At 31.8% G+C, this 13420-nt stretch overlaps 1 protein-coding gene across 3 annotated transcripts in view; it reads left to right on the forward strand.

Annotated features, from left to right (window-relative positions):
• The window catches only part of LOC145325203 (sorting nexin-14-like), a 55376-nt gene that overhangs the window by 14502 nt on the left and 27454 nt on the right, over nt 1-13420 (forward strand). Inside the window, exons 21-27 of one of the 3 annotated variants that reach the window (XM_080168092.1) lie at nt 421-510; nt 623-775; nt 1066-1172; nt 4554-4668; nt 6626-6702; nt 7118-7169; nt 9455-9516. In XM_080168092.1, coding sequence (XP_080024218.1) covers nt 421-510; nt 623-775; nt 1066-1172; nt 4554-4668; nt 6626-6702; nt 7118-7169; nt 9455-9516 — 656 coding nt within the window. The remainder of the gene's footprint in view (nt 1-420; nt 511-622; nt 776-1065; nt 1173-4553; nt 4669-6625; nt 6703-7117; nt 7170-9454; nt 9517-13420) is intronic. The other 2 variants (XM_080168093.1, XM_080168094.1) reach the window with 2 other exon arrangements.

Here is a 13420-nt window from a genome sequence, read left to right on the forward strand (position 1 = left end):
CTAATTGCCATGCACAGTTAGGACCTCCAGATAACGGTCGTGCCACCAAAGGTTTGGTTGTCTGTTGGTTGTTACTTTTCTTGATATCCTAAAGTGGGCGTTAAAAGAATTATTAAACCCACGTTAAAACTGGCCTAGATTTTAAATTCTCGACTTATTTCTGCATTTGTTAAAATTAGAATTCTATTCAATGTTAAAAATATAGAGTTAATCTTGATTTTTTTTTCTTATTTTTAGATACTTTTTGCACATTAACCTACATTTTAGTATACATATAAATTTGCTAAAATACAAGAATCTTTACTTGCTGTAAGCGAAGCGCTTGAGAAATATTAAAAATTAACTTAGAGGTCAATGATTTCTTTCACCTTGCAAATCTATTTCGTGTTTTCCTTGAAATATACATAAAATGTGGGTGTACAGTCAGCTGAAATGCTGACGTCATTACAAGATGGCGACCATCATTCTGGTGTGAACAAGATGGCCAACTCTCTGCCACGCAGTCTTCATCAGGAAAATCAGTTTTACTTTGTACATTAATATTATTCAAATATAAAGTAAGTTTTTTTGATCTAAAATTGAAATATTTACAAAATTACAAAACCGGTTTTAACTTTGTGTACAGTCCATGGAAGCGCGGGAAAACAGTGTGAGCCCACGTGCTCTGTTTAGAAACCTGTCTGAGGGTGTGCAGGTTGCCAGATCTGAGGGCGTCATGGTTGCCAGGAGAGTACATAATGTAGGGCGCAAAATGGCCACTGCCATGGCTACGAAGGCTAGCAATGTATCAACTGAATTCAAATGTTTTTTAAGCTAACATGACTATCACTTGTAGCATTTGCATGAATTTTATTAAGAAGAATGAAACATATAGTATAACGAGAGATTAAAACAACTATTTTATCAAGTTTTTTGAAATGCAGAATCTATTTTTGCAATGTTTTAAAACTTATTCCAAATATGAAGGTGTGAAAAGGGCTATTAAAAAGATTAAGAATGTTTTATTGTTTCTCGAAAGTTTGAAATTGAAAAATAAAGTTTACAATGCTAACCTATCTTTGCAAGGGTGTTGGGTTTTTGGCAGGTCCCATGATAACTGTGCCAGTTGCTGTTGTGCCCACGTCCTCCAGTATGTTTGAGTCCAGTCTTGATATATCAAGGTCTATGGAGAGGTGATTAGAGAGGCAGGGACAGGGTATGGGAATCTGGAAATTAACTGTAGAACAGAGAAGTCGGCGCTTTCACAAAGTACCCTGTTGAGCACAGATACCCCACACATCTCCCCGAAATTAAAAAATTATAAAATAAGAGGGGGGTTATTTTTATGTTTGGTCAGGTTATATTAGGTACTAGGTAGCCCCGCTAGACATACGAAGAACAAAAACTACCCCCGCAACTATTATTTTTAATTTGGTTTTAAAAAAGGGGGAGGGGTTGTCAGTACTTAAACGTCACTTTGTGTGAAAGCACTGAAAAGGCAATTATAAAATAAACTGACAAGGCTAGTTCCATGAAATGCATTTCAAATAGAAGAAGTTATTTTAAATTTTCTCCTAGTATTCATATTCAAAATGATTTAATTTTTCTTCCATATAAAAAACATACTTGAATGAGAACCTATGATATTTTCATATTAAAATAATTCTTGTGGTTTATGTTAAAACCTCTTTTCTCTTAAATGATAACTTTTACAAACACAAATTGTATATTTTGTGAGTTACTTTTTCGCTTCTTAATAAGATTTTATTAAGGATTAAAACTTTCTTTGCCATGTTCTACTGTTTAATATTCTGAATACCTGCCCTTGTACTTGTTGAGAATTGGAGAGTGGTGGATATTCTGGGATTGTCTTTGGGATTTGAAATATAAATTGGGTTGCTTTGTATCATATTGAGAGCAAAGCTATTTTACACCTTTTTTATTTGTCAGAATGTTGTTTATACACTTACTAGCGGCTTCTCCCCTAGAACCTCTAGGGGCACTTAAGGAGGGAGGGGGAAAGTCGAACACCCCTCAATTCTAATTTAAGTTTTAAAAAGAAAATGAAAAAAAATATTGGGGGGGATGGAAGTCATCTTTTATTGGGAGGGTAAAGGTATCCCCCTCCAAAAATAGTTAAAAACCTACCCTGGACCCATGAGATCCTTATTGCAAAGGAGAACCATATTGGTCCAGCTGTTAGCGAGATCCTTCGCAAAAGAGAAAAAAAAGCTTATATGATTAAAGATATGGATACATTAACGTTAAGTGGTTTAATTTGATTTAAAAAGACATATTTTCAATCTTTTTTAAGCATCCACTTAATTGTTTTTAAAATGTATTAAAAAAGAATTTGACAGTTGTAAAATTAAGATGTAATGTCTATTTTAGATCTTAAGCTAATCCGAAACATATATCAACCTTTTTTTTTTAAGCAAGTCAGTTCCGAATAATATATTTTTGTATATAATGTGTTTAATCATTGGGATTGATATCTAGTACTTAAATATTTAGACCTGATTTCTCAATTAATAGTATGTTTAGATAAATATAATAGAAATAATATTAGTTTAATTGTAAACATATTAACTAACACTGCATGTATTTTTCCAACTCTACTGAAAAAATATAATTTATTACATTGTATTAATTATATTTTTTTGCCTTGTACCTTTCAAGCATTGACATAAAATTAAAAATGATAAAATATTACTTATACTGACATTGCTTTATTATTTCCTATTTTAAAGGACACACTTGGTTCAAAATTATTATTATTGTTTTTTGTTAAAATGCAAAAATTAAGTTTTGTTTACTATGTAACAAATTAAGTAAGTGTGGACAACTGTTTGAGTAACTACAATCAATGCGTTGTTAATGTTTGTCACCTACCAGAGACAAAACTTTGCACATTTTTCCTACTAAATATTTTTCTTTTAATCACAACCTTGTAGTGTCCTTTTATAAATGAAGAAAATAAGGAAAATGTATTTTATTAATGTTTCCATGTCAGGCGGGGACAAGGATAGATAAATAGCAATTTAATTTTGATCAAAGGTGATTACTTGTACAGGAATGAAATACAACCATATGAAAGCAAGGATATGCTGCTATTATTCATTTTTTGATTGAAAATATCTGCGAACTCATTATCAACTACTTTTATAAAACAAAAGTATGACAGTTTTTCTAATTCCATCTACCAAACAATTAGAATAGAAGGGTATTTAAGGCTAACAACTTGAGGAAAAATGACCAAATATTACATGATGAAAATTGCTGAATTTCTATCCCATTCCATGATGTTATGACGCATGCACCTAGCAAAATGTCAAAATTACAAATGCATGAAATGTGCAAGGCTCTGTTTTCCATTTCTTGGTGCCTTTCGTTTTCATCCTGGTTTTTAAAGTTTGTACAGTTGGTGTATTTTAATTAGGAAGATAGCCTAAGCTCACAAATGCCTCCTAGTTATTTCTATACCTTTTTGAAAAGTAAGTAAACAAAAAACATGTCCTTAGTAAGGCTATGCCAATGGTTCTTACAGTTTTATTATCATTTAACCAAGCTTAATCAAACTAGGACACTAGGTTTGTATGTCTTCTTTTCAGTTTAAAAGGTATCAGTTTTCATGAAAATTAACCTTGTTTCAATATCAAATTGCTTTTTAATTTTAGTATTCTTACGGGATAAAAAAAATAGACGATGAAATACTGTAAATCTTCCAAATGATAAAAATCAAAACTAACTGTGTTTATTGAAATTAGCGGTTAAATAGTTTTATACCTACCAATGAAGATTTAGTAAAAGTACAAAAGTTTTAAGCTAACAAATGAGACACGTGTTTATACAACTTAGGGTACCCTGCTATAAAGTTTTTTTCACCCGATCATGGTTGCTTCTGAATGATTGATTTGTTCTGAGTCTTTCTTTTCTCTCTTTATAGTTATTACTTTACAAACTTACCAAATTTGGAATGAAAAACGAAGGACACCTAGGCTTTGTATTTGCATGTTCTGTTTTTGCACTGTACAGTGTACACATACACATAAACACACATATTTCCTACATATCTACTTAAAATCATTATTTCTGCAATAACTTATTTGTTTTGTGTCATTTTCTATCATTTATTATTGCATTAATGACGATTTTAAAAATAACCTTGTTTTTTTTTTCATTTTTTAACGATAAAATTTGAAAATTGTTTGTTTGTGTTTTCTTTAAATTTGTAATGCGAGCTGTTTATATTCCCTCAATATCCACCAAGCAAATATATATTTTTTTTACTATAGCTTCGAAACCGATTGATATCCACTGGAACAAAAATGGTTCAAATCTTATAGTTTACCATTTTAACATCTGCAAAAAGCTGTCTATAATTCGATGCGATAAATAACTATTCTTAAATCATTCTTTTTCTGGACTTTAAGATATCGTAAATTACTTATTCAACCCTCAATTTTCTACCTAAAGGATAAGAGCAAAAAAGCTCGTAGTACATAATGTATTTAAATATTTTTATGGATTTTTGTATTTTTTTTTATGATATATAATTTTGAAACTTATTACAGGCCAAACAAAGCCAAGTACAGCAGAATAAAGAATGGATTATTGGGCAATCCTCTGGAAGGATCTCCAGAACCAAGTCTAAATTCCGGCTTTAATGCTTCCAGCTCCAGCCTCCAGGTATGATTTTGGCCAGCTTTTGGATAGTGAAGAAAAGATATTTTTTTTAAATATTCAAAAATTTTACATAAGCAACCCTTTTTAAGTGAAGTACCTAACCATATTTGATTAATGAAAGAACATTAAAAATAACTCGTTAAGAATTTTCTAGTCATAATGAGGCTTTTCAATTCTGTACTTTAAGAACTTTCCTCTGATTAAGTTTTGTCATTTTTGTAAATAAGTCTGGTATTCGAAATCGGAGCTTTTTGTATTTAAATAATTGGCTTGTTACACTTTTTTTTGCAAAAGATTTGAAAGTAAGAAGAAAAATCTATTTTCAAACAATAACTTTCCTACTTTCAATTTTTTGCATTGTCAGTAAATTATGAGCAATTTTTTTTCAATATTTTGTGAGTAAAAATTTGTTGCTAGTGCAGGTTTCTCTGATAAATTTACCTTTCCAAACATGGATTAAGAAATAGGCAAATAGTCAAAAAGAAAAACTCATTTAAGCTTTTTTTTTTCATTGACTATTAATATTTATCTTAAGAGAGTGGCATTGTTTAGCTACCCTACTGCAAAATAGTTTGATACTTGCTCTGGACCTAAATAAAGCTTACCTGAACATTGTAGACTTTCTTGGGCTTGTTAGTTTTAGATATGTTGAAAAAACACAAACATCGAGCTTTTTTAATACTTTGCTTGTCTTTTATCTATCATGATAGTGAAGTGTACTTGAATGGTAATCTTTGATGCCTACCTAATGTTGTATCTGAACCCTATACACCCAAACTTACCTTGTAAGGAGGGAGATTTGTAAGGATTCTATTAATCAAGCAACTTTAACCATGATTTCCCTCGTCCAGGCTACTCGTGTGAGAGTGCCGTTAATTAGGGTGACTTGATATTGAGTAGCTTCCACGAAAATTGTGGGTAAGCTTGTAATGCAACATAGAATACAATCAGCTTTGCCCGAAGCTTACCAATCTAGGAATAGCCAAAGGATTCTCACTTGCAAACTTCTTTTTCCCTTTTACATATTCTTTGGAGTGTGCATCCTATTTGCACTACACTTGAAACTAAGCAAATTTTGTTTTGAGGTAGGGATACAAAAATGACAGCTGATATATTTTTGGGTAATAAATTGAGATATAATATTTGCTATAAATTAATAAGATCATTGTTAGGGGGATAGTTGTGAAGGGTTAAAAAGTTTGTAGTCTAATCTTTTTAAAGAACATATAATTTTCTCTGGTATTAATTGTAGCACCACCACCTACTATCAGTTTTGAATGTTGACAGCTAATACTTTGCTCATTTTTATTCTATTCTTCTGGGTATGACGTGTATTTGAGCTACAGTTTACTTACAATAGATTTGTAGAATACTGTCTTAAATAAAAGCTTTATTTTGATTATATTCTCTTGGTTTTCAATTTTTCAATTTTCAATTTCAATTTCAAAGAGTGAGTTGAAAGAAAAAACTCAAGACGCTAATTTTAGCCTACCAATTAAGAATCCGGAATCCGCTATTAAAAAACGGATTCCGGATTCGGATTCCAAAATTGGCCCAAAAATTGGGCGGATTCCGGATCCGAATTGCCAACCCTATAATTTACACTCCAATATCCCCTTCTTACATGTTCACATATTATTATATGGTTGGATATCATCCCATACTAGATAAGACAACAACATGATAGTTATTCTCAGGAATGGAGGGGACAATTGCCTGTAAATTGTTATTTTCTAAAGTTTTACAAACAGTAACACGTTATCTTATTCGTTGGCTCAATGTCTTTGGGTACTTTTTAAAAAATCTGGATTAGTTGATTTGAAATTATTAGTGTGCAAACTTTTCAACAGTAAGTTTATCCACATAGGAAATAGATTTGTTTATCATCATTGGGGATGTACATCAGTTAATCTTCTATCGTCTAATTCCTAAAGATCCCAGGTAATTGTTTTTATTTCAGACAAGCGAGGATGGAGATTATTTATCCACAGACCCTGAAACCAGGGACTTGAATGCTTGGAGAGTTGAAATAACAAGGTAAATAAAACTGTGTTTAAGACAGCGTTAAAAAGGTGTAATTAATTAATTTAATTAATTTTGCTAGTGATAGAAGTGGCAGTACCTTAAATGTTTTGTTCATTTTTATGTAGCAACGAAGCAGATTTTTTTTTTTTTTAATTAACAGGGTGTCTCTTGTCTATCTTTGTTTGTTTGTTTGTTGTTTGTACCGAAAGTGGGGATGTCATGTCTACTGTGCTAAAAGAAATTGTCCCTAGAAAAAAATTCTCCCTCTCCTATTTTTTTCAATTACCTCTTGAGACAAAGCCCCTAGAGGATAGAAACGAAGCCGCAAGTTTAATATAACTGACAAGAATCAAAATAATTAACACGAAGGGTCTTTATTTATAACACAATTTTTATTAAGTTCACAAAATATTTTTGTTTTTTTTAGATTGGAGACAAGAATTAGCAATGGAAAGTCCTACTTTGTTTTTGTTCTGCAGGTAAACAATATACATAGATCTTCTAACTATAGTTCCTCTTATCTACATCAAGACCCTGTAACTCTAATTTTACCAGACTCCTTAAATAAACTGCTAAGTATTTTCAATCCGTGAGATTTATAATAAAAAAACACTTTGTAAACTTTACTCATAGCCTACTTGCAAAAAGATGCAATATCAATTGCGTTATTTGATCACATAAGTAACACCAAGGTTAAAATACTGTAGCAAAAGTTCTATGAACACGGTTTCTCATTCATCAACTTTGGATTCTTTTATCCAATATTGATTGGCTGGGATCAAACGTTTCCACCTTTAATTTTAATGTTCTGAAGGGGATATTGAAGAAGTATATAAATGTACTGGCCATTGTTCTATCCCTTTAGATTTCTGCAAAATTGAAATGACGCGTGTCTACTCGAGTTTTAGATAATTATTTAATTCAGAGGTGGGTTCTTAAAAAACATTTACCCCACTAAAATCAGTTTGGAACATTTGAACCAGTTGGGCAAAAAAAAAATTTGGTAATATTGATTCTTCAAAAACTTTTAACCCACTGGTTATAATGTTCCAAAATGATTTTTTGAGTGAGGATAATTTATCCTCATTGGACCACTTTTTTGGGACAAAAAATTACTTGACAAAAAATCCCACAGCTTCACATTGTAATTTTTTTAAAAATTAAAACTAATAAATCAAAGTAAAAGGAATTATCTGCTTACAATTGACTCCAAAAAAAAATCGCTCTTAAAAAAGGGAACAAATTGCTGAGAAAAATTGTCTTCTCATTTTATATAAGCCTATACAAAATGGCGACAAAATGGGGTGCCAAGTTTTATTTGAATTAAAATTAAAATTTTTTTTGTCTTTGTTGGTATTTGTTTTTTTAGACATGTTTTTTATGCTTAATTTAGATATTTGAAAATTTGAAAAATCTCTGAATAAAAAAAAAATATTCCAAATTTAATTATGGCTACCCAACTTAATCCACTGAACTAGGGAACACTATTTGGAACATTATTTTGCCCCACTTTTTTTCTCAATTGATTTTTTTTTAAGAATGAGAATCACATTTACCGCATTTGATGTTCCAAAAAAATGGGAAAACAAGGGAGCAATTGAGTGTTCCAAACGAGTGTTCCAAAGTTCAGTGGGGTAAGGTTTTTTAAGAACCCACCTCAGATGTACTATCAATTTTGTAAATACAATTTTTAGCATTCCAACACGTATAAGTCAGGGATCTAAAGAGATAAGACAATGGCCACTAAATTGATGTACATCACCAATGATTATACAAAAATTACCCCTTCTGTAGATTACAATTAGTGGTTGAAACGTTTGGACACTCAACTTCATTAACCTACCAATAAAAAGACCCCAAAAGTTGTTATGCCAACATAACGAAAACTTTATTAAAAACTTTGGGGACTAGTGAAATAAACAGCCGAATATTCTCTCCCTCCCTGAGTATAAGTACGTAATCTTGTTACAAAACTTTCAAATTAGTACAAAAATGTTGAATTTTAGAATTGAATAGAATTCAAACGAAACCTTTTGATTCAAATTCAAATGAAATGATTTATAAAGAATAAGAATAGTTTCAGCTAAATTTTGCACATCGTTGAAAAAGACTACATTTTTGCTCGGAAAAATCTTTAATTAAAATATAGTTCTGCTTACTTAAAATATTTAATATTTGACAATTTTGGGAAAGCCTTTTATTAATGAGATAATCTTAAAATTTCGACATGTGGGAATGAATAAACTTGAGTTTTAAAATTAAAATTTCTTTCTTTTGAAAGTTGCTTTATCTTTTTTACTTTTATTACAATTTTCAATTTTGCTAACTTTTACGATCGAACGGCTGGCCGCATAGCCTAGGTTTACACAGATTAATTTAGCTTACAGACTTACATATTGCATACGGCTAGAGGAAATGCGCGTAAAATTTTAGTTTTTGGTCTGTTTACGTGCGTGGCGCGCTCCCCGTGCATTATCAAGTGTTGAATATATGTATATAATTTTATGTTGGCCGACCGAAGGCACAACACATTTCTGGCAGTTCAGGCCGAAGTAGGCAATGTATTACTGACACCTCCATAAGAAATCACTATAGTTAATTCAACCAATATTAATTATGCCCATTTAAATAAAAATTACTGTGAAAATACGACAAAACCGTCTACTTTCCGGCTTTTCTTTCATTGATCCGAAATTTCTATTGAAGTTGTAGAATATTTTGTCTGACAGTCCATCTAGGGTTATAAATCTTTTTATTCTTGTAGGTGCAACGGATAGATGTTGCCTCCAGGCTGGATGGTCAGGATCTTCAGTGGTCTGTTGCAAGGTATGTTTACTCTATTGTCAACATGATCTTTAGTGGTCTGTTGCAAGGTATGTTTACTCTATTGTCAACAGGATCTTCAGTGGTCTGTTGCAAGGTATGTTAACTCCATTGTCTATAGGATCTTCAGTGGTCTGTTGCAAGGTATGTTTACTCTATTGTCAACCAGGGTGGGCATACAAAAAACCCACCCAAAAAAACCCACCAAGGGTTTTTTAAAAAACCCATTGAAAAAAAACCCAAGGTTTTTTGGGTTTTTGAAAAAACATTGAAATTTCACGTTAAAATTTACAAATTAAATCTCTATTTACTCAAAGACTAGTATTTAATAACATTTTAAAGCAAATTTTACCTAAAAAACGTAAAGAAATATAAAGTAAGGGGGGGGGGGTTAATGCAACCATCTCGTAATCAATGATTAAATGGCACTTAGAATTCGAATTTTGATCTGAAATTTTGCATGAATAATCCTTGGTAAGTCTATTTTCCCTAAATCGAACAAAAAATTGGAAAAGTAATGGCTAACGGCTGGCAGCTCAGATGTTTTGCCATTTTTCGGCTATCTTAAGAGCAAATTAGTCACAAAACCTATCTCCACATAATACTTTTTGTCGCTCAAAAACCTTATCAAACGGTACTAGCTGGTTGCTGTAGGTACTAGAAATTTTAAAAATCGTTATTGCTATCATTTAACATGAATTAAACCAAAATATGTTTCAAAAAGTATATTCCTACGTAATTACTGATGAATTTGCCCTCAAAATAGGCAAAAAACGGCTAAACGGCTGAGCCGCCAGCCGTTACTTTTTCCAAATTTTTGTTCGATTTAGGGAAAATAGACCTACCAAGGATTACTCATGAAAAATTTCAGATCGAAGTTCGAATTCTAAGTGCTATTTAATCATTGATTACGAGATGGTTGCATTAACCCCCCCCCCCCTTATAAAAATGATGCTCTACTTATTGTTCAAATGTTTATAAAATTACTTTCTCTCAAAACTTAATTTCAGAAAACGCTTTGCTACTAATTGATGATATATAAATTGTGTAAATTACATAATCATAATTGATTTTTAAACTAAAACATAACAATTTATGAAAGGAAATAGTTACAGTGGCGTGCAGAGGGTTTTATTAAGGAGATGTAAAAAGGGGAATACCTTATTAATTTCTGAAGGGGGGGGGGGGTGTTAACAGCTTAGGAATAGAGGAGGAGGTTCCATGTTTTGAAGCTTTTAACCTCCCCTCCCCCTTAATAGAATATTTTGTGCACCGTTGCTTATAAGGGTTTATAATTGATCGAAATGCCAGTTTTTTTCATTATCTATCTTGTTTATTGTTAAATCTTGCTTACCTAATACCTACAACAACATAAACATTAATATTTCATCAATATATCAAATGTATTTGACTCCTAAATGAAAAAACCCAATAAAACCCGGAAAAAAAACAATAAAACCCAGGGTTTTTATGGGTTGGGTTGGGCTTTTTTAAAAAAAAACCTGGGTTTTTCCCCACCCTGTTGTCAACAGGATCTTCAGTGGTCTGTTGCAAGGTATGTTTACTCTATTGTCAACAGGATCTTCAGTGGTCTGTTGCAAGGTATGGTTACTCTATTGTCAACAGGATCTTCAGTGGTCTGTTGCAAGGTATGTTTACTCTATTGTCAACAGGATCTTCAGTGGTCTGTTGCGAGGTATGGTTACTCTATTGTCTACGTGGAAGTTGCTTCGATGTTGCAATTTTTTTATTTAAAGAAATTTAGAAATTGGTTAATAAAATTAAAGTAAAGTACAAGGGAGGGAGGGGACATTGGGCTGTTTATTATACTAGTCCCCAAAGTCTTATAATAACCTTTTCTTATTCGTTAGCTTAAGAACCTTGGGGACTTTTATTGAATTTTGATGGTTGATTCAAACGTTTCAACCACTAATTTTAACCTACAGAAGGGGTAATTTTGTTTATCATAATTTGGGGAGTACATAATTTTATCGGCCATTGTCTTATCCCTTTAGATCTCTGGTAAAGTACACGTAAGCACCTTTAATACCTTTAATGTAAGCATGAATGCAAGTTTTAGTATTTTTTTCAAAGAAAGTTTTTTGAAAATTGCAGAATCTGGGTTAAACTTTGCATTACACCCAACTTTCTCATTTGCGTCAGTGTTCTATTCAAGGATTGCAGGGATATCAAGGGATAGGGGGTTTATTTCAGGAATAGGTATAGCCAACAAGTGAAATAAATCTAAAATCATATTTGGGGGACAAATTAAAACGTCTTCTTTACTATGAAGCGTTGCCTTAAAAATAAACCCAAATCGGCTAAAATTACCAAATATTTTTTCGAATTAATAAAGTTGTTGGTTACAGCTGGTTTTATTTACCTCTATAAATTTAAATTGCTTTCTATGAACTAACATCTTAACGTATTGTTTAAAAATAGGCTTAAGCCATATCATGGCACGTACTAAGCTTCCGCTAAAAGCACAACCCGTTATGGAGATTTTTTTTAAACAGAAAAGAATTACTACTTGTTAAAAATTAAGAATAAAAACCCTTATAAATATTGTTTTACTTCAGGAAGGTACTTAACTATGTTATTCAACACGATTTTTAAAAAATATTTATCTATCAAATGCGTTGATAATGTCTAAGTGATTAAAATATACAAAAAGTAACTTGGTAATTAAAATACAATGACTGTCTCTTAAACAGATTATAAAAATAGATGATTTTTTATTAATTCACTTTGTCCGTCTGTAATGCTATGGGGGTAATGTGATTTTTCTTGGCTGCATTTTAAGATAGACTGCTGAAATTTTTAGTGAAGATTCCTATGAACTGTCCGTCTGTCTGTTGTTCTTGCTTCAAAAAACACAAAACTTAATTATCTTTTTCTAATTTTATGACAACTCAACATGATCTCAATAAATCACTTCGTCTGTGTGGATGAAAATCCATGCTTTTTTTGTTCTGCGCTACTGGATGTTGTCCTCCTTGTTAAATAAGTTTTTGTAAAAGTAAATGTACGTAAATTTTGTGCATCTGCGTCATAACTTATAATTAATGTGTTTTCACCTTTTCTAGTTCTACTATTCTGTCAATATACACACAGGATAGACTGATAGGGAATTGGAGTAAAAATTTATGCTTGGTGGATTTATTTTAGAAATAAAGAATTGGTTTCTACCTTAAGTATTATTTAAACATATAATTTTTCTGACAGATGCTATAATAACTCATTAAGTAAATTGGTTTTAAGTTTTAAGAAACGTTTATACAGTGAGGGGTTAGCAAAGGGGAAAGGGTAAAAAACGAAAATGGATAGGGAGGGGAATGAAGGAAGGTAATATCTGCACCTAAAAAATTAATGTCAATAGCATAACAAACAGATGAAAGGACAGACAGACACCAAAACTAGTAGTGTGAAGATTTTCGTCATTTTTCTTACAGGATTATTGAAAAAGTTCGTTTGGGAATAGTCCCTTTCGTAACATCGCCCCATTAGGGGCGATTTGTCGTATTTTTAAAATGGCTTTTTATAGGTTATTTTAGGTTAGGTTAGGTTATATTGGGTTAGGTGATTGCCCCACAGGGTTAGGTAATTGGCCCTGCGGGGGGCAGGGGCTAGAAATAGGAGAAAGCTACTGTGAAAAATACGAAGAATAAGGTGCGATGTTACGAAAGGGTCTAAACCCGTTCGTTTTTGCCTATTATCTAAACAATTAAAAAGTTACAAATATTAGTTTTGAACATACTCTTCAATCCCTGATTCCTTTACTTGCTCTTGCATAATCATATTCATTTCAAAGATGCTTAAGAGTTAGAATTTATCATATGTACCTTTTATAATAGCTAAAGACAGAACTTGAGAGTTAAAAATAATAATTATACCGCCTAAGATAAGC

The sequence above is a fragment of the Acartia tonsa genome, chromosome 7, assembly GCF_053477335.1.
Source record: "Acartia tonsa isolate MP-2025a chromosome 7, ASM5347733v1, whole genome shotgun sequence".
Lineage (NCBI taxonomy): Eukaryota > Metazoa > Arthropoda > Copepoda > Calanoida > Acartiidae > Acartia > Acartia tonsa.